At 47.2% G+C, this 21018-nt stretch overlaps 2 protein-coding genes across 4 annotated transcripts in view; one reads left to right on the top strand and one right to left on the bottom strand.

Moving 5' to 3' along the window:
* Nucleotides 1–414: 414 nt before the first annotated feature.
* anapc10 (anaphase promoting complex subunit 10) lies at nt 415–18025 on the bottom strand. 3 transcript variants are annotated; one of them, XM_030161578.1, is made up of 7 exons: nt 17899–18025; nt 13668–13785; nt 13482–13572; nt 12820–12940; nt 4132–4185; nt 532–720; nt 415–451 (listed from the first exon to the last, which is right to left on the bottom strand). In XM_030161578.1, the coding sequence occupies exons 2-6, from the start codon at nt 13780–13782 to the stop codon at nt 541–543; spliced, it is 561 nt and encodes a 186-aa protein (XP_030017438.1). In that variant the 5' UTR covers nt 13783–13785; nt 17899–18025; the 3' UTR covers nt 415–451; nt 532–540. The 3 variants fall into 3 exon arrangements, with proteins under 3 accessions (XP_030017438.1, XP_030017437.1, XP_030017436.1); XM_030161577.1 differs by lacking the exon at nt 415–451 and having other exon boundaries at nt 530–720; nt 13668–13791; XM_030161576.1 differs by lacking the exon at nt 415–451 and having other exon boundaries at nt 530–720.
* A 66-nt stretch (nt 18026–18091) lies between these two features.
* abce1 (ATP-binding cassette, sub-family E (OABP), member 1) overlaps nt 18092–21018 on the top strand; it is a 35404-nt gene continuing 32477 nt past the window's right edge. Inside the window, exon 1 of the mRNA XM_030161542.1 lies at nt 18092–18225. The gene's annotated coding sequence lies outside the window, so the exon portion shown is untranslated. The remainder of the gene's footprint in view (nt 18226–21018) is intronic.

Genomic DNA, 21018 nt, shown 5'->3' with positions numbered 1-21018 from the left:
CAGTTGTCATTCTTTCTGGGTTCTTCTGTTCTTCTTTTCCTGGTTGGGTTCACTGCAGATCAGATCAGACTGAATGTGGAACCTGACAGAACAGCAGTTTGACAGACCTGATCTTCAGTGTCATTTTTGCATTTTACAGATTCATCCACAGGGCCGGATTGGACCCTTTGGTGGACCAGATTTGGGCCCTGGGCCTCATGTTTGACACCTGTGGTCTAAAAGAATAAACCCCAGAGCTGTGTACACTATAGTCACATTGAAACATATTCAAATATTGGCAACTTTTATTTTCAGCACTGGTCCTGTAGCTTTAACAGAACAGAATAAAAGCACAGACAGGATCCAGTCTGTGCTCCTTCCAGTCTGCAGCAGGATCTGATAGGAGTCTGTCTGTTTTTCCCCTTCTTTTTTCCTCTTGTTTTCATTTGTTTCTTTGCCCACAGTCTGTTTTTTTTCCTGTTTTCATTTGTTTCTTTGCCCACAGTCTGTTTTTTTCCTTCTTTTCTCCAGATGTTTCCCTCAGTCTGCGTTGGCTGCAGATCACCTGATGGTGCGGTACATCATAAAGTCCACCGTGGTGCATCGTGGGAACTTTCCGATGGAGCTCTCCTCCACAGGTGTGTAGACTTTGATCTGTCTCATGTGTGTGTCTCTGCCGTTCTGGTGGTTCGCCAAAACCGCGATCTGGATCATGAAGGTGCTGATGGGCTCGTTGGTCCGCTGACACACAACAGCACACACAGACAAGTTACAAAAATGAAATAAAATAAATGTTTCTTGAAGCAGGTTAGTCCTATGGGGATGGGGGGGGTCTGTTTCAGGGGAGTCCTGGCCCAGACAGCAGTGACATACAGTCCCATAATGACAGTTTACAACCTGACAAACATTTGAAAACAGAAAAAAAAACACGTATACCATCAGTAGAAACATTTACAGACCAACAGCCTTCATTACACATTTAATGCTCTCTCTAAAATTAGTCAAAGGAGTCCGTGTTTATAGATGGATTTTTTTTCTTTTTTTTACGTTCGATGTATTATCTGACTTCAGTTTAGTAAAAGTGCATAGTTTTATTTATTTGACTAGTTTTCATTTATTTTTTATTAGTGCTGTCAAACGATTAAAATTTGTAATCAGATTAATCATGATAATGGATTAATCCAATGGTAATGGCTTAATTTTGACAGCCCTAGTTTTATTCCACTGGAGTGTTTCCAGGTTCGGAGGAAAACTTGAATTTATGGAAGCTGAAAAGAATCCAATGAAAGAATCAGTGATACTGAATATGATTTACAAAAGATCTGAAATGTTGAAGAACATTTAAACCACTAATCCCATCAAAATAGAGAAATAATTGGTGTCAAATACAGTTCTTCATCTTTTCATGGTCATCAGATATGACCATATTTGGACGTTCAGAGGCTCCGTAGTTACCGTGGACACACTGTTATCTTCTCCAACATTGATTCAAACCCATGCAGTTGGATTAACCCTTTCATGCATGATTTATGACAATGTTAATTAAGAGTTTTTTTCTTGAGCGATTTTATTCCTCTTTTGGCTTTAAAAAAACAATGTGATTAATTTTTTTTTTTTTTATATGAAGCTATTTTTCATGGAGTTGCAAAACTGTCCACTCAGCTGGACACCATGTGTTTAATTTTTGATGCAAAGAAACATGTATTTACTGATCTACTGTGGGAAAACTATGACATAAAAACATGTTTAATGCTGCTAATTTGATGTTTTCTCACATTTTAACATACACTACAAACAAAAAGTTATGAAAATTTAAAATTTTTGGGCTATTCTTTTTTTTTAGTTGGGATTCTTGCACAACGCTTTTTACTTTTTTGTGTGAATTGAATTAAAACACATTTTTTTTAAATGACCAGACATAGTTTTATTTATAAATGGCAAAAATGACAAAAAAAGACAACAAAAAAAAAAAGAAATATCCTTAACTTTTTGTTTGTAGTGTACTCTAATACTAGTCATTACTCACTTCATGGAGATAATATGCCAAAAAAAAAAAAAAGGTCAATTACAGTCTAATAGCAAGGACAAGGAACTGATTTACACTCGAACAAATACGATCAGGTTTATCAAGAACAGCAAAGTTACAGTAGTGTTATCAATTGCAGTGTATTGTGTTGGCTGATATAAAACTAAAACGACAAAACCCATGAATATACAAGAGAACAGCTGTAGAGGAACTGTCCACTGGAGTGTCCACTGGAGTGTCCACTGGAATGACCACTGTGCATGAAAGGCTTAATGACAGTGGTTGTAAATGCTTGGTTTTATGTTGAGTTAATTATGTATTTTGTTGACACAGCCACTTTGGCTCCAGTTTTCTCTATTTGGATCAAATCACCAGTGAACTGACTTTGAGCTCTTTGATAAATCCCTCAGGAATGCTCAAATGTAGAATAAATTCATTTGGAAGTCTTTAAAGGTTCAACTCTAACACTGGGCTGAACAGGAGAGGATACTTCCTTTGGTTCATGTTCTGTTCAGGGCATTTTTATTTGAGCTTTTGCATTTTTGGAAATTCTCCTTACCATTATTATTTTACTGAATAATGACTTTATTTTTGCACTCCATGTTTTAGTTCCACTTGACTATAGACAGGGTTCATACACTTTTTTCAAGGTCAATGTCAGAGCCATTTTTTCTGCTTTTGTTAAAAATTCATATTTATATTTGATTTCTCATTAATAATTTATGCATATTATATGAATATCAAGTAATAGTAGCATAAGTCTTGACATCATTGTGTGATGCAATCCTATTGGCTGCTAAGATTACAAGATGTAAAGAAAGAAAAGCAGAACCAGAAGCCTGGAGCTTCAGCAGCATCACAGTCTTTTGACCGTCATGTAATTTAATTTAGAAAATCATCTTTTGTTTGTATCAGTGTAAGTTTTAAGTAAAGAACACAAACAGAAAAGTTGAATTCCAGACCCTTTGCTTGCTGATACGCGTCACGTACAGAAGAACTCCGAGGTTCACGCCTAGTGAGTTATACGCTGCACTCACAGTCAAATTTAAGCACTTTTAAGGGTCATGTTCACATTTTTCCAGCACAGCACCTTATCACTGGGGTCAAATACATATACTCAGAATTATAGTTCTCACAATGATGTACAAATGATGTATAAACATCTAAAATTGTGTTTCAAAATCGCAAAAAGTTTTGATATTAAAGGAAAACACAAAGTTTTATCCAAAAAAGGGAAGCCACTTGGCGTTCTTCAAACACATTTGCACCAAGGCAAAGATTAAGATAAAAATGTACCTGTACTTGACTTGAGAACACCTGGTAATTTTCTTTTTTTGGCATTAAATTGTATTTTTCTAAATGTATCACCTCTGTGTAAGTAGCTTTGGTTTGGCATCTAACCTGGCAGAGGGAATATTAACCTCCTCAGACCCAGGAAATGTCAGCACAGCACCAGCTTTTTTATTCTTTATTCAATCAGTGCTTATATTGGAAACATCATGAGGCAACGGTTTTTTCAGATGCAGTTTTTATCATTTTCATGGCATGTCCTTTGTGGTGGACAGTTTTCTTTTTTTTTTGTATAAAGTTGTGAAACTCTTGTCCATAAATGTGGACAGAAAACCTAGAGCTGGGTCTGAGGAGGATAAAAATAAATAAATCACATCAGAGTTATAATTACAAGCACTTTCAAGCACTGAAACTAAAATTCAAGCACTTTCCAGACCTTGAAAACACAACATTGAAATTCAAGCATTTTCAAGGATTTCCAGACCCTGTATGAACCCTGCACAGAATAGTAACCCCACTGACACCTGAAAGTTCTTCAAACACAGCTGCAAAAATAACATGTGTGATTTGTAGATCCAAACCAGAGCACCTGACACCGGTGTTCAGGATATGAGTCACATCTGGTTTGGGGTTTTTTGCCTCCAGAAGAAGAAGGACTGAAAAATTCACCTTCAAATGCCTCCAACAGCTTCTTCTAACTTTAGGAGTAAGAATCAAGAAGTGCCAAAATGATTACATTTAACAAAAAAAAAAAAAAACTCCAGGACTAAAACAGGAAAACATGTAAATATTTAAAGTATTTAAAAATGGGACAGTTTTTACAGATGGTTTCCTACCTGATTCAACAGAGAGATGTGAATCCACCCACTGGGCTCCACCATCTCCAACTGCTACAGAGAGGAAGAAGAGGAGGAAGAGGAGGAAGAAGAGGAAGAGGAAGAGGAGGAAGAAGAGGAGGAAGAGGAGGAAGAGGAAGAGGAGGAAGAAGAGGAGGAAGAGGAGGAAGAGAAAGAGGAAGAGGAGGAGGAAGAAGAGGAGGAAGAGGAAGAAGAGGAAGAAGAGGAGGAGGAGGAAGAGGAGGAGGAAGAGGAAGAAGAGGAGGAAGAGAAAGAGGAAGAGGAAGAAGAGGAGGAGGAGGAGGAAGAGGAAGAGAAGGAAGAAGAGGAGGAGAAGGAGGAGAAGGAGGAGGAGGAAGAGGAGGAAGAGGAGGAAGGTGAAGAGGAGGAAGAAGAGAAGGAGGAAGAGGAAGAGGAGGAGGAAGAGGAGGAAGAAGAAGAGGAGGAGGAAGAGAAAGAGGAAGAGGAGGAAGAGAATGAACATCAGCCAAACCCATATTTCTTTTCAGTTTTCTCCTCATCATAATAAACCACAGGGGTCAGGGTCAGGGTTAGGGTTAGGGTTAGGGTCAGGGGGTCAGGGTTGTGGTTGTGTCCTTACCCTGGGTCAGGGTTAGGGGGTCAGGGTTAGGGTCAGGGGGTCAGGGTTGTGGTTGTGTCCTTACCCTGTGTCAGGGTTAGAGGGTCAGGGCCAGGGTCAGGGGGTCAGGGTTGTGGTTGTGTCCTTACCCTGGGTCAGGGTTAGGGGGTCAGGGTTAGGGTCAGGGGGTCAGGGCTGTGGTTGTGTCCTTACCCTGGGTCAGGGTTAGAGGGTCAGGGCCAGGGTCAGGGGGTCAGGGTTGTGGTTGTGTCCTTACCCTGGGTCAGGGTTAGAGGGTCAGGGCCAGGGTCAGGGGGTCAGGGTTGTGGTTGTGTCCTTACCCTGGGTCAGGGTTAGAGGGTCAGGGCCAGGGTCAGGGGGTCAGGGTTGTGGTTGTGTCCTTACCCTGGGTCAGGGTTAGGGGGTCAGGGTTAGGGTCAGGGGGTCAGGGCTGTGGTTGTGTCCTTACCCTGGGTCAGGGTTAGGGGGTCAGGGTTAGGGTCAGGGGGTCAGGGCTGTGGTTGGGTTAGGGGTCAGGGTTGTGGTTGTGTCCTTACCCTGGGTCAGGGTTAGGGGGTCGGGGTCAGGGGGTCAGGGCCAGGGTCAGGGGGTCAGGGTTGTGGTTGTGTCCTTACCCTGGGTCAGGGTTAGAGGGTCAGGGCCAGGGTCAGGGGGTCAGGGTTGTGGTTGTGTCCTTACCCTGGGTAAGGGTTAGGGGGTCAGGGCCAGGGTCAGGGTTGTGGTTGTGTCCTTACCCTGGGTCAGGGTTAGAGGGTCAGGGGGTCAGGGGGTCAGGGTTGTGTTTGTGTCCTTACCCTGGGTCAGGGTTAGAGGGTCAGGGCCAGGGTCAGGGGGTCAGGGTTGTGTTTGTGTCCTTACCCTGGGTCAGGGTTAGAGGGTCAGGGCCAGGGTCAGGGGGTCAGGGTTGTGGTTGTGTCCTGACCCTGGGTCAGGGTTAGAGGGTCAGGGCCAGGGTCAGGGGGGCAGGGTTGTGTTTGTGTCCTTACCCTGGGTCAGGGTTAGAGGGTCAGGGCCAGGGTCAGGGGGTCAGGGTTGTGGTTGGGTTAGGGGTCAGGGTTGTGTTTGTGTCCTTACCCTGGGTCAGGGTTAGGGGGTCAGGGTTAGGGGGTCAGGGTCAGGGTCAGGGGGTCAGGGTTGTGTTTGTGTCCTTACCCTGGGTCAGGGTCAGGGGGTCAGGGGGTCAGGGTTGTGGTTGTGTCCTTACCCTGGGGTAGGGTTAGGGGGTCGGGGTCAGGGTCAGGGGGTCAGGGCCAGGGTCAGGGGGTCAGGGTTGTGGTTGTGTCCTTACCCTGGGTCAGGGTTAGAGGGTCAGGGCCAGGGTCAGGGGGTCAGGGTTGTGGTTGTGTCCTTACCCTGGGTCAGGGTTAGGGGGTCAGGGTTAGGGTCAGGGGGTCAGGGTTGTGGTTGTGTCCTTACCCTGGGTTAGGGTTAGGGGGTCGGGGTCAGGGTCAGGGGGTCAGGGCCAGGGTCAGGGGGTCAGGTTTGTGGTTGTGTCCTTACCCTGGGTCAGGGTTAGGGGGTCAGGGTTAGGGGGTCAGGGTCAGGGTCAGGGGGTCAGGGTTGTGTTTGTGTCCTTACCCTGGGTCAGGGTTAGAGGGTCAGGGCCAGGGTCAGGGGGTCAGGGTTGTGGTTGTGTCCTTACCCTGGGTCAGGGTTAGAGGGTCAGGGCCAGGGTCAGGGGGTCAGGGTTGTGGTTGTGTCCTTACCCTGGGTCAGGGTTAGGGGGTCAGGGTTAGGGTCAGGGGGTCAGGGCTGTGGTTGTGTCCTTACCCTGGGTCAGGGTTAGGGGGTCAGGGTTAGGGTCAGGGGGTCAGGGCTGTGGTTGGGTTAGGGGTCAGGGTTGTGGTTGTGTCCTTACCCTGGGTCAGGGTTAGGGGGTCGGGGTCAGGGGGTCAGGGCCAGGGTCAGGGGGTCAGGGTTGTGTTTGTGTCCTTACCCTGGATCAGGGTTAGAGGGTCAGGGCCAGGGTCAGGGGGTCAGGGTTGTGGTTGTGTCCTTACCCTGGGTCAGGGTTAGAGGGTCAGGGCCAGGGTCAGGGGGTCAGGGTTGTGGTTGTGTCCTTACCCTGGGTCAGGGTTAGGGGGTCAGGGTTAGGGTCAGGGGGTCAGGGCTGTGGTTGTGTCCTTACCCTGGGTCAGGGTTAGGGGGTCAGGGTTAGGGTCAGGGGGTCAGGGCCAGGGTCAGGGGGTCAGGGTTGTGGTTGTGTCCTTACCCTGGGTCAGGGTTAGGGGGTCAGGGTTAGGGTCAGGGGGTCAGGGTTGTGGTTGTGTCCTTACCCTGGGTCAGGGTTAGGGGGTCAGGGTTAGGGTCAGGGCTGTGGTTGGGTTAGGGGTCAGGGTTGTGGTTGTGTCCTTACCCTGGGTCAGGGTTAGGGGGTCGGGGTCAGGGGGTCAGGGCCAGGGTCAGGGGGTCAGGGTTGTGTTTGTGTCCTTACCCTGGGTCAGGGTTAGAGGGTCAGGGCCAGGGTCAGGGGGTCAGGGTTGTGGTTGTGTCCTTACCCTGGGTCAGGGTTAGGGGGTCAGGGCCAGGGTCAGGGGGTCAGGGTTGTGGTTGTGTCCTTACCCTGGGTCAGGGTTAGGGGGTCAGGGCCAGGGTCAGGGGGTCAGGGTTGTGGTTGTGTCCTTACCCTGGGTCAGGGTTAGAGGGTCAGGGCCAGGGTCAGGGGGTCAGGGTTGTGTTTGTGTCCTTACCCTGGGTCAGGGTTAGAGGGTCAGGGCCAGGGTCAGGGGGTCAGGGTTGTGGTTGTGTCCTTACCCTGGGTCAGGGTTAGAGGGTCAGGGCCAGGGTCAGGGGGTCAGGGTTGTGTTTGTGTCCTTACCCTGGGTCAGGGTTAGAGGGTCAGGGCCAGGGTCAGGGGGTCAGGGTTGTGGTTGGGTTAGGGGTCAGGGTTGTGTTTGTGTCCTTACCCTGGGTCAGGGTTAGGGGGTCAGGGTCAGGGTCAGGGGGTCAGGGTTGTGTTTATGTCCTTACCCTGGGTCAGGGTCAGGGGGTCAGGGGGTCAGGGTTGTGGTTGTGTCCTTACCCTGGGTTAGGGTTAGGGGGTCGGGGTCAGGGTCAGGGGGTCAGGGCCAGGGGGTCAGGGTTGTGGTTGTGTCCTTACCCTGGGTCAGGGTTAGAGGGTCAGGGCCAGGGTCAGGGGGTCAGGGTTGTGGTTGTGTCCTTACCCTGGGTCAGGGTTAGGGGGTCAGGGTTAGGGTCAGGGGGTCAGGGTTGTGGTTGTGTCCTTACCCTGGGTTAGGGTTAGGGGGTCGGGGTCAGGGTCAGGGGGTCAGGGCCAGGGTCAGGGGGTCAGGGTTGTGGTTGTGTCCTTACCCTGGGTCAGGGTTAGAGGGTCAGGGCCAGGGTCAGGGGGTCAGGTTTGTGGTTGTGTCCTTACCCTGGGTCAGGGTTAGGGGGTCAGGGTTAGGGGGTCAGGGTCAGGGGGTCAGGGTTGTGTTTGTGTCCTTACCCTGGGTCAGGGTTAGAGGGTCAGGGCCAGGGTCAGGGGGTCAGGGTTGTGGTTGTGTCCTTACCCTGGGTCAGGGTTAGGGGGTCAGGGTTAGGGTCAGGGGGTCAGGGCTGTGGTTGTGTCCTTCCCCTGGGTCGGGGTTAGGGGGTCAGGGTTAGGGTCAGGGGGTCAGGGCTGTGGTTGGGTTGGGGGTCAGGGTTGTGGTTGTGTCCTTACCCTGGGTCAGGGTTAGGGGGTCGGGGTCAGGGGGTCAGGGCCAGGGTCAGGGGGTCAGGGTTGTGTTTGTGTCCTTACCCTGGGTCAGGGTTAGAGGGTCAGGGCCAGGGTCAGGGGGTCAGGGTTGTGGTTGTGTCCTTACCCTGGGTCAGGGTTAGAGGGTCAGGGCCAGGGTCAGGGGGTCAGGGTTGTGGTTGTGTCCTTACCCTGGGTCAGGGTTAGGGGGTCAGGGCCAGGGTCAGGGGGTCAGGGTTGTGGTTGTGTCCTTACCCTGGGTCAGGGTTAGAGGGTCAGGGGGTCAGGGTTGTGGTTGTGTCCTTACCCTGGGTCAGGGTTAGAGGGTCAGGGCCAGGGTCAGGGGGTCAGGGTTGTGGTTGTGTCCTTACCCTGGGTCAGGGTTAGGGGGTCAGGGTTAGGGTCAGGGGGTCAGGGCTGTGGTTGTGTCCTTACCCTGGGTCAGGGTTAGAGGGTCAGGGCCAGGGTCAGGGGGTCAGGGTTGTGGTTGTGTCCTTACCCTGGGTCAGGGTTAGAGGGTCAGGGCCAGGGTCAGGGGGTCAGGGTTGTGGTTGTGTCCTTACCCTGGGTCAGGGTTAGAGGGTCAGGGCCAGGGTCAGGGGGTCAGGGTTGTGGTTGTGTCCTTACCCTGGGTCAGGGTTAGGGGGTCAGGGTTAGGGTCAGGGGGTCAGGGCTGTGGTTGTGTCCTTACCCTGGGTCAGGGTTAGGGGGTCAGGGTTAGGGTCAGGGGGTCAGGGCTGTGGTTGGGTTAGGGGTCAGGGTTGTGGTTGTGTCCTTACCCTGGGTCAGGGTTAGGGGGTCGGGGTCAGGGGGTCAGGGCCAGGGTCAGGGGGTCAGGGTTGTGTTTGTGTCCTTACCCTGGGTCAGGGTTAGAGGGTCAGGGCCAGGGTCAGGGGGTCAGGGTTGTGGTTGTGTCCTTACCCTGGGTAAGGGTTAGGGGGTCAGGGCCAGGGTCAGGGGGTCAGGGTTGTGGTTGTGTCCTTACCCTGGGTCAGGGTTAGAGGGTCAGGGCCAGGGTCAGGGGGTCAGGGTTGTGTTTGTGTCCTTACCCTGGGTCAGGGTTAGAGGGTCAGGGCCAGGGTCAGGGGGTCAGGGTTGTGTTTGTGTCCTTACCCTGGGTCAGGGTTAGAGGGTCAGGGCCAGGGTCAGGGGGTCAGGGTTGTGGTTGTGTCCTTACCCTGGGTCAGGGTTAGAGGGTCAGGGCCAGGGTCAGGGGGTCAGGGTTGTGTTTGTGTCCTTACCCTGGGTCAGGGTTAGAGGGTCAGGGCCAGGGTCAGGGGGTCAGGGTTGTGGTTGGGTTAGGGGTCAGGGTTGTGTTTGTGTCCTTACCCTGGGTCAGGGTTAGGGGGTCAGGGTTAGGGGGTCAGGGTCAGGGTCAGGGGGTCAGGGTTGTGTTTGTGTCCTTACCCTGGGTCAGGGTCAGGGGGTCAGGGGGTCAGGGTTGTGGTTGTGTCCTTACCCTGGGTTAGGGTTAGGGGGTCGGGGTCAGGGTCAGGGGGTCAGGGCCAGGGTCAGGGTTGTGGTTGTGTCCTTACCCTGGGTCAGGGTTAGAGGGTCAGGGCCAGGGTCAGGGGGTCAGGGTTGTGGTTGTGTCCTTACCCTGGGTCAGGGTTAGGGGGTCAGGGTTAGGGTCAGGGGGTCAGGGTTGTGGTTGTGTCCTTACCCTGGGTTAGGGTTAGGGGGTCGGGGTCAGGGTCAGGGGGTCAGGGCCAGGGTCAGGGGGTCAGGGTTGTGTTTGTGTCCTTACCCTGGGTCAGGGTTAGAGGGTCAGGGCCAGGGTCAGGGGGTCAGGGTTGTGGTTGTGTCCTTACCCTGGGTCAGGGTTAGAGGGTCAGGGCCAGGGTCAGGGGGTCAGGTTTGTGGTTGTGTCCTTACCCTGGGTCAGGGTTAGGGGGTCAGGGTTAGGGGGTCAGGGTCAGGGTCAGGGGGTCAGGGTTGTGTTTGTGTCCTTACCCTGGGTCAGGGTTAGAGGGTCAGGGCCAGGGTCAGGGGGTCAGGGTTGTGGTTGTGTCCTTACCCTGGGTCAGGGTTAGAGGGTCAGGGCCAGGGGCAGGGGGTCAGGGTTGTGGTTGTGTCCTTACCCTGGGTCAGGGTTAGGGGGTCAGGGTTAGGGTCAGGGGGTCAGGGCTGTGGTTGTGTCCTTACCCTGGGTCAGGGTTAGGGGGTCAGGGTTAGGGTCAGGGGGTCAGGGCTGTGGTTGGGTTAGGGGTCAGGGTTGTGGTTGTGTCCTTACCCTGGGTCAGGGTAAGGGGGTCGGGGTCAGGGGGTCAGGGCCAGGGTCAGGTGGTCAGGGTTGTGTTTGTGTCCTTACCCTGGGTCAGGGTTAGAGGGTCAGGGCCAGGGTCAGGGGGTCAGGGTTGTGGTTGGGTTAGGGGTCAGGGTTGTGTTTGTGTCCTTACCCTGGGTCAGGGTTAGGGGGTCAGGGTTAGGGGGTCAGGGTCAGGGTTGTGTTTGTGTCCTTACCCTGGGTCAGGGTCAGGGGGTCAGGGGGTCAGGGTTGTGGTTGTGTCCTTACCCTGGGTTAGGGTTAGGGGGTCGGGGTCAGGGTCAGGGGGTCAGGGCCAGGGTCAGGGGGTCAGGGTTGTGGTTGTGTCCTTACCCTGGGTCGGGGTTAGAGGGTCAGGGCCAGGGTCAGGGGGTCAGGGTTGTGGTTGTGTCCTTACCCTGGGTCAGGGTTAGGGGGTCAGGGTTAGGGTCAGGGGGTCAGGGCTGTGGTTGTGTCCTTACCCTGGGTCAGGGTTAGGGGGTCAGGGTTAGGGTCAGGGGGTCAGGGCTGTGGTTGGGTTAGGGGTCAGGGTTGTGGTTGTGTCCTTACCCGGGGTCAGGGTTAGGGGGTCGGGGTCAGGGGGTCAGGGCCAGGGTCAGGGGGTCAGGGTTGTGTTTGTGTCCTTACCCTGGGTCAGGGTTAGAGGGTCAGGGCCAGGGTCAGGGGGTCAGGGTTGTGGTTGTGTCCTTACCCTGGGTCAGGGTTAGAGGGTCAGGGCCAGGGTCAGGGGGTCAGGGTTGTGGTTGTGTCCTTACCCTGGGTCAGGGTTAGGGGGTCAGGGCCAGGGTCAGGGGGTCAGGGTTGTGGTTGTGTCCTTACCCTGGGTCAGGGTTAGAGGGTCAGGGCCAGGGTCAGGGGGTCAGGGTTGTGTTTGTGTCCTTACCCTGGGTCAGGGTTAGAGGGTCAGGGCCAGGGTCAGGGGGTCAGGGTTGTGGTTGTGTCCTTACCCTGGGTCAGGGTTAGAGGGTCAGGGCCAGGGTCAGGGGGTCAGGGTTGTGTTTGTGTCCTTACCCTGGGTCAGGGCCAGGGTCAGGGGGTCAGGGTTGTGGTTGGGTTAGGGGTCAGGGTTGTGTTTGTGTCCTTACCCTGGGTCAGGGTTAGGGGGTCAGGGTTAGGGGGTCAGGGTCAGGGTCAGGGGGTCAGGGTTGTGTTTGTGTCCTTACCCTGGGTCAGGGTCAGGGGGTCAGGGGGTCAGGGTTGTGGTTGTGTCCTTACCCTGGGTTAGGGTTAGGGGGTCGGGGTCAGGGTCAGGGGGTCAGGGCCAGGGTCAGGGGGTCAGGGTTGTGGTTGTGTCCTTACCCTGGGTCAGGGTTAGAGGGTCAGGGCCAGGGTCAGGGGGTCAGGGTTGTGGTTGTGTCCTTACCCTGGGTCAGGGTTAGGGGGTCAGGGTTAGGGTCAGGGGGTCAGGGTTGTGGTTGTGTCCTTACCCTGGGTTAGGGTTAGGGGGTCGGGGTCAGGGTCAGGGGGTCAGGGCCAGGGTCAGGGGGTCAGGGTTGTGGTTGTGTCCTTACCCTGGGTCAGGGTTAGAGGGTCAGGGCCAGGGTCAGGGGGTCAGGTTGTGGTTGTGTCCTTACCCTGGGTCAGGGTTAGGGGGTCAGGGTTAGGGGGTCAGGGTCAGGGTCAGGGGGTCAGGGTTGTGTTTGTGTCCTTACCCTGGGTCAGGGTCAGGGGGTCAGGGTCAGGGGGTCAGGGTTGTGTTTGTGTCCTTACCCTGGGTTAGGGTTAGGGGGTTGGGGTCAGGGTCAGGGGGTCAGGGCCAGGGTCAGGGGGTCAGGGTTGTGGTTGTGTCCTTACCCTGGGTTAGGGTTAGGGGGTCGGGGTCAGGGTCAGGGGGTCAGGGCCAGGGTCAGGGGGTCAGGTTTGTGGTTGTGTCCTTACCCTGGGTCAGGGTTAGAGGGTCGGGGTCAGGGTCAGGGTCAGGGGGTCAGGGCCAGGGTCAGGGGGTCAGGTTTGTGGTTGTGTCCTTACCCTGGGTCAGGGTTAGAGGGTCGGGGTCAGGGTCAGGGTCAGGGGGTCAGGGTCAGGGTCAGGGGGTCAGGGTTGTGTTTGTGTCCTTACCCTGGGTTAGGGTTAGGGGGTCGGGGTCAGGGTCAGGGGGTCAGGGCCAGGGTCAGGGGGTCAGGGTTGTGGTTGTGTCCTTACCCTGATCTCCTGCAGGTTGTGGAAGTTGTTTCCCACTCGTACAGAAATCTTACTGGGTGTGTAACTCTCATCAGATTTATAATCAGCGTAGATACACAACATCTTCACCGTCGTCCTCCTCCTGGACACACAAACACCTGTCAGTCTGAACTAAACTAGAATAAACACAACTAGAAGCACTGGGGGAGTGCAGACCTCCACCCAGGCTGATCAGTGCCCCCCCGTGGGTTAGGGTTGGGCTTCAGTCTGGTTTGGACCAACTCCATATGTAAAGTGTCATGAGAGAACTTTTGTCATGATTTGGCGCTACAGAAATAAAAGTGGATTGACTGATTTGATAGAAACTTCTCGTTCGTTCATCCACTAGTCAAACTGAACGACGGGTAGAGGCCCATGACACACGGTGAACCGCCCGAAAAAACTGGAAACGGCCTTAACGACGGCCGATCGAACAGAACACACCAACCAGACTCATGTCACCAGACTGTCAGATGATGTCCGACTGCCAAAACTCAGACTGGTGTGTCTTCGCCTTAAGAGTGTTCAAGTGTCTATATATGAGCATTTGTTGTTGTGCCTGATTTTTCCCCTTCAAACACAAATACTTCAGAATTGTACTTTACTTTAGTAGTGCAGAACTCTTCAGATCCAGCCCCCCTTACCTGAACTGGATGTTGACCAGGTGAGGCTGGGACCCGTCGGACTGCCAGTACGTCTCCAGGTTGTCATCCCTCAGCTGGTCCACTCCAAAACCTGAACATGGTCATGGGAAGAATGAACACTAACCACGCTGGTCTGGCTTCAGAACTGTGCACACAGACCGTCAGATGAAGTGGTTTTACACAGACCAGGTTTACAGGAGGACAGGGACCACACTGCCTGGGATCCGATCTCCCGGACCGTCCCGGTTCGCTCCAGCTGCTTGGGGTCGGCGCCGGGGGGGGTCTTACTTGGGGTGGCCATCGTCTAAACATGAGTGTACACAACAGAGCGACTTAATGAACATTAATTAAACTGAAGCCAAATTTGTCCAGAGTATTTACAAGTTAGCAAAAGAATCTGATCTGTGAGAGCTTGAATTATTACAGAAACATAGCTTCTGAACCATATGAAGACGGTGAATAAATAAACATTAGTTAAGTAAACGCACAAATAATACTCAGCCTTTTACTGCATATGTGATGCTAAACTTCATTTTATATTCTTACGATTTAAAGTTTCCCATTTCAGTGACAGATTAGAAGCAAAAGTGCATCCAAACCAACATCTTTATAAACAATTATTACACTTGAGGGATATTTTATTAAAACTACTAAAAATTAAGCAACATAACATACTCCAATTAAAACTCTTAGTTTTTTGTTAAGTAGTATGAGATGTAAATAATAGGTTGATATGGATATGCTAACACAAATCCTCAGCAAAATATGGCATTATATTTGTGAACACAGTCACAGATAAATAACAAAAAATATAGATGTAAATCTACACAACGACAGAAGCACATTTAGAAGAGTCTTGTTTGCAATAAGATCAAAATTGTGGATGCGTTCTATATTCTGTATACTATAAAAGAGAGATGTGTAGAAACATAAGCACATTTATTAAACCAAGAACATTTTACATGTTGAAAGCTTTTTAGAGAAGCTTTCAACATAATTGAATTAATGAAGAAAAGAGCTTTAAACAAAAACCTCATCAAAATTAACAACACTGCTCCAACAGTTCAAAAGTATGACAAATTCAAATGTGGCCTCCTTAACACCAGATCTTTGTTATCTAAATCTGTACGAATAAATGATACTATACTAGAGTATCATATAGATTTATTCTGTCTGACAGAAACCTGACTTTGTGAGGACGATGTGTCCTTAGATGAAGCTACTCCTCCTCGTCACCTTAAAAATCACATTCTGTGAGACTCAGGTCAGTGAGGGGGAGTCGCAGCCAGTTTTAATTCAGTTCTACAGTTAAATCCCAAATGTAAGCCAAATTTCCATTCATTTGAAACTCTTATTGTTGGCCTCTTTCACACAACCTGTAAAACACTCCAGTCTATTCTGTTTGTCATTGTGTACCGTGCTCCTGGTCCACACACTGAATTTTTATCTGAGTTTGCCAATTTCCTATTCAGTCTAGTCCTTAAAACAGACAAAGCTATTAATTAAAAAGCCATACAATTAAAAACAACAACAACAAAAAATAGATAAATAAGAACAATAAACCACGACCAAATAAAAACAATAGAATAAAGATAGTACCTTCAAACACCTCACATGTCCCCAAGTGTTTGCTCCTGGAAAATTCTGTTGTGTGTCTGTGAATTGGCTTCTTAAGGTTTTAGACCAGCTCTAAACGTAAAATGTCATGAGATAACGTTCGTCATGATGTGGTGATATAAACATAAAATTTGATTGATGGATTGAGTGATTGAAAATCGAGATAAAAAAAAAAAAATCAACAGACATTACTTGTTCTGTTCGAGGCCAAAAGTAAAGTACTACCAGCTAAGTTACAAGAAATGTTTGTCTTCACTTCAGAGAATGAAGACCATAGAAGGAAAGGTTATTTCAAACACCAGTGTGCACGGACAACTGTGAAGCACATGTGTGTATATCAGTGGTGGGGGTTCAACTGTGGAATTCTCTTTAAAATGAGCTGAAGGACTGAAAAAACAGATTCCAACTGAAAAAAGTGTAAAAGAAAGAACAATGAGATTACATGAGCAGTTAGAAGTTTTACATTTGGCTTCGTATTTGTTTTGCATCTTGTGACCTTTATTTACTTATTTTGATCTGATTTAATGTTTTTGCATCATTTTGTCAGGTATATATTTACTAGGCCTGTAACGGTACATGTACCAAACCGTTTGGGTACACACCTGTTCGGTTCAGTACACAGCTGAACCCAAATGGCACAGTATGATGAGAAAAAGAAAAAGGAACGAAAGATGTCGTTCGATGCGGAACTTTAAATCCGTGCAAGTTTCACACGGACATATGGAAGGATGCACACATTGACCCAAAATATGACATAGCAGCTGATGTAAGGTTAAAAAAAACAATAAATATGATGTGAACCTGGAAGGCAGAGACTGCAGACCCTCCACCATCAGTCCAGTCCAGTTTGGATCAGTTCAGGTTCAGGTGAAAGACAACAACCAGGAAAGAGACGGAGAGAAGACGGATGCTGTTTGGCCCAGAGGAACTACGGTAGTTCTAAAACACACTAGCTCTGTCTGTCTGTCTGTCTGTCTGTCTGTCACATACGCTGTATAACAGAGAAATAAATAGAACGTTGGAAGTATGTAAAGTTTCACTTTCGTTTCACGACAGCGTTCGTTACATTAGTTATGGACCGCACCCCCAGGTATAGAACTGCGCCCCCCCTACCCTCCGGCTCAGACAAATAAATAAATCCCCCGTGCACACAGGCACACACAAATACACACAGTGTCCTAAACAGTTTGTTCTCTGTCCTAAAATAAATCATTTGGTTCATTGTGTTGTCAGTGTTTCTCTTCAGTTTGTTTCAACAGAATACCAGTTTACCCTCTTGTTAATGTTGAACTTCATGTGGAATTTTTATGGTATTTTTCTGCAGAATGTGAACTGACAGAACTGTGATTAGATTTTTCTTGTTTGTTCGAAACTACCTTTCAGGGAAAAGTGCAAAACTAATGTTTCAAATACATTTAGTAATATTCATATTTTTATTTTATTTTCTATTTGATTTGTAGCAGCAGAATTATATTATTCCTGTTTTTCTATATTCTATTGTCTCCAAAAATTGGGGGAAAAATGTTTAAAAAAATTCATAAATGCATTAATAGACATTTTGAGGGGTTTTCTCTCTTCCTTTACCGAACCAAACAAAAAACGAACCGTGGCTTTGAAAACCAAAAACGTATCGAACCGAAAATTTTGTGTACCGTTACAGGCCTAATATTTACCTATGTTTTGTACTTTCTGGACTTGTAGTTTTGCACTTGGTCTTGTATTAATTTTGTACTATCTTTGGATGTATTTAGTTTGGTTTGTCTGACTTTAGACAGTATGATTTTATAGCTAGTTGTGTATGGATAACCATTAAGGCTATTATTATTTAAAAGGGGGGCAAGAAATATAAGATTTTCTTCATCCTGCTCTTTTTCGAGCATGGGTGTGTACATTAAGGATGTAATGATTACCAATAAACGGCGGTAAAATCTCAGACGGTTAGTATTAGTGTTTAAATTCTAATTCTCATGATAACTGTGTTTGATTACTGCACTTTTAGGAGAAAAAACCCTATGTAAAGATCTGCTTTTATGTCAAATATTTGAGTATAGTTTGAATTTATTACAATTTTAATTTTCTATCCCTAATATTTGGAACCAATATTCACTTTTAAAGTCTGTGAAAAGGTTCGTTAAAAATCTGTGTGTTATTTATGCAATAAATTATATACATTTTTCAAATCGGATTTTATATATTTTTGTGTGTTTTTGTCCTTTTATGTTTTTATAGTAGGTTAAAGTGAAAAAAATAATAAACAGATGATCTAGATGAAGTTGTGCTGAAAAAACAGATCCAAACATGGGTATAGTAAACATGTGTTTCTATAGTATATAAAGGCCAAATCAAAAGGACTGAAAAACAGACAGAATAGACTCAGACCACTAAGGGTTAATATGTGAATGTTTCTGACACAGAAGGGACAGTGGGACTGTTATTTTTTGTTTGTGTTTTTTAATCCAGCTTGGATAAATTCTTTCAGTGTGTGTATTAGTACTTTTTGAACATTTTCAGCACAATTTCAACAATACCACGATAATAATGAGAACTGTGATAATTTTAGTCACAAGAACCGTGATATGAAATTTTCATATGGTTCCATCCCTAGAGTACATATCTGTTTACTTGATGATTATTGAATGTTTACTGATGAAATGCACAACCATAAAGGAAATAAATGAAATGAACCTATCACAGAACACATAAGTTTGCTTTGAGCTGCAGCTAGCTCATATAGTTGCTAACAGCAGCTAACATCCCCTCCACTCTAACTGAATTCAACATTTATATGTGTGACACCTACCCGCAATGCTCGATTAAGCCTTGAAAACGTTGGCCCGACACATGCAGGGTTCGGCTGGTCGACAGAAGTAAAGTTGCAGCTCGTTGTGTGCCGCCACTTCTCATCTCCCACTTGCTTTGGTGCGCCGTCGCTGGCCCTCTACGTCATCAAACGTCCCCCGCCTTTCGGTCGCACGTTGATTGCGTATCTCCCGCCATCTTTCCAGCCGGCTTCCAGGAGAGGAACACGTTGCTGGGAAAAAAAAGAAGTTTGACTCCGATTATTTTTCTTCTCAACGTCTCTTCGTGGCCGTTTTCTTTAAAGGGGGTTAACGGGAGCCGAAGAGGGGTGAGTATTTGACCTACAGCTCTTTTATGGGATGTTGTTGCCATAGAAAGGAGCGCAGTTTCCCCGCGGAGCAAAGCTGTCAGTGCGGGGCCTCGTATTAGCCTAATGTGCTAACAGTTAGCTAACAGTTAGCAATCAAATAACCACACTTAGCGGCACACTAGACCTCTGTATTTAACCTTCCAAATATACTGGGAATTATTCCGAGTAGACGAACTGGACTAGTTCATAATTTACCGGTGTAGTAACTAGTTAATACCAACAGCCAGGCCTCCTGTAATAACGTTTTATCGCGTCCCTTAATAATTCTCCTTAATAATAGTTCTTCAGGTCATCCACTGCTCAGATTTGATCACAGAATAGGATCCAGAATGTGTAGCAGGTCTGTACAGGGTGTTGTTCAATTCGGCTCATAGATAACGGAATAAGACTATGTATATGAGAGGTTATTTAAGGACAAATCTCACCATATGTGCCTCGCCACCGCCCGACACCCATCATTTACTAGGGTGAATATTCCATGTTATTCGATTATAAAACTCTAAATGTCAATCAGACAAATAGACTTTGTCTGCCGAAGGAATGGCACTGGAAGCACACAGCTATACACAGTTAGTTACTGGATCCTGCCCCCACGTAATATTTCGTTTTGGTAATAAACTAAGAACTGCATGATGTTTAAATGGAGTCTGGTGTCACTCATTGTCCTTCCAAAATGTTGCTTAAGCTCGGGTTTGGCTGGTTTACCGGCAGATAGGTAGGCTTTAACCCTTTCATGCACAGTGGTCACTACAGTGGACAGCTATTCTACAGCTGTTCTCTTATATATTCATGAATTTTGTTGTTTTAGTTCCATATCAGACAGCACAGTAGACGTTTATGTATCATCCCCATACACTGACATTCAGACCATTACTGTAACTTCACTGTTCTAGATAAATCTGATCTGCAGTGACATGTTTGAGTGTAAATTAATTGCTTGTTATTGTTATTAGACTGTAATTGAGAGTTAAAAAAAACCCAAAAAACATAAAGGTTTTTTTTTTGCCTATTATTTCCATGAACTGATTAGTGCCTAGTATTAGTGCAGGGGTGTCAAACTCATTTTAGTTCAGTTCCACATTCACTCCAGTATGATCTGCAGTGGGCTGAACCAATAAAATAATAACAGTGAAAAAAGTAAAATTGCATTATGATGATGTTTACATCTACAGCATTTCCTTAAAAATCTGAATAACATGAACAACTTGAAATGTATGAAGAAAAACAAGTGCAATCTGAACAATATTCTGCCCCATTTTATCAATTTATAATTTAAACATGCGCGTCAACTTACATGACAATTTCAAATACACAAAACATTTAGTAACAGGCAGAATATCTGTAAAATTGCATTTATTTCACTTAACACATTTCAGGATGTTCATATTCAGGTTATTCACATTTTTTGTAAAAGGATAGTTTGTTAATATAAACATTTTCATGTAATTGTACTTTTTTACACTAAAACAAAGATAAAAATCTTCAGTTGTCATTATTTATAGGTTATTATGATAATATTTTACTGGTCTGATCCAGTTGACATCTTATTGGTCTGTATGTGGACCTTGAATTAAAATGATTTTTACACCATTGATTGTTAATATCTTCAATGTAATTTTTGCATTTCACACATTCATCCTAGGGGCCAGATTGGACCCTTTGGTGGGCCGGATTTGTATTAGAGTATGTTAAAATGTGAGAAAACATCAGATTAGGAGCATTAAAATGTTTTTATTTCATAGTTTTCACACACTATATCAGTAAATACATGTTGAAGGAAAAACAAAATAAAATAAAAATGTCTCTTTGCTTCAAAAATTAAACTCATGGAGTCCAGCTGAGTAGACATTTTTGCAACTCCATGAAAAATAGGTTCACAGGAAAATTTTCAGTTGCATTATTTTTTTCATGCCTAAAAAGGAACGAAAACACTCAGGAAAAAAATCTTGATTAAGCTTCTCATAATTCATACGTGAAAGGGTTAATTAGCCTGACTGGTACATTAAATGAAGTGTAATTGGACCAGGACGACCCATATTTGATAATGGCCTAGATATGGGTTATGGAATAGCTTGAGGTTGGTCATGGCTGTGCTGGTCCATCTGTGGAGGCCATTGTTGTGTGTGAAGTGAATTGAATCTGTTGCTTCAGCAGAGTGAACACTAGTCTGTGCACACATGTTTGAGCCGGACTCTACCTGCTGTGTTCATCCTTTATAGAGCTGCAGCCCATTAATCGATTAGGTGCTTGAAGCCAATGCAAAAATTCCCGATTCGATTAATCGACTCAAATTGATTGAAGGGAAAAATTCTATGTCAGTTTTCCTGAATTGAAGCTTCTTTGTGCGTCTCAATAAGCGTCCGTGTGAAACACAACAGTGGAACCAATGTTTAACAGCAGAGAAATGAAGGAAACAAAGCTGAAGATTCAGGAGAATTGTGGTTGAACGATTTTTTTGGATCACTTTGAGTCAATTAATCGGTTGCAGCTCTAATCCTTTATGCATAAACATTTATCATTTGTTTGGATATTAATTTCACTCTGCTTTTAACATTTGAACTTGACAAACACGACTTCACTTGAGATTCAGTTCATGGCATAACATGACAAGGTAGACCTGTGTAATACACAATCTACAATCTATCATAACACACAACAGTCTGCCTGTTCTATTATTATTATGCAGTAGAGTGTAGATTTACCAAGGAAACTAAAGTGATTTAGATTTTTTTTTTTAAAGAGCAAAGGGTG

This window comes from Sphaeramia orbicularis, chromosome 18 (genome assembly GCF_902148855.1).
Source record: "Sphaeramia orbicularis chromosome 18, fSphaOr1.1, whole genome shotgun sequence".
In the NCBI taxonomy this organism is placed as follows: Eukaryota; Metazoa; Chordata; class Actinopteri; order Kurtiformes; family Apogonidae; genus Sphaeramia; species Sphaeramia orbicularis.
Note: the sequence above shows the minus strand (reverse complement) of the source record. Positions and strands in the feature narration are given on the sequence as shown.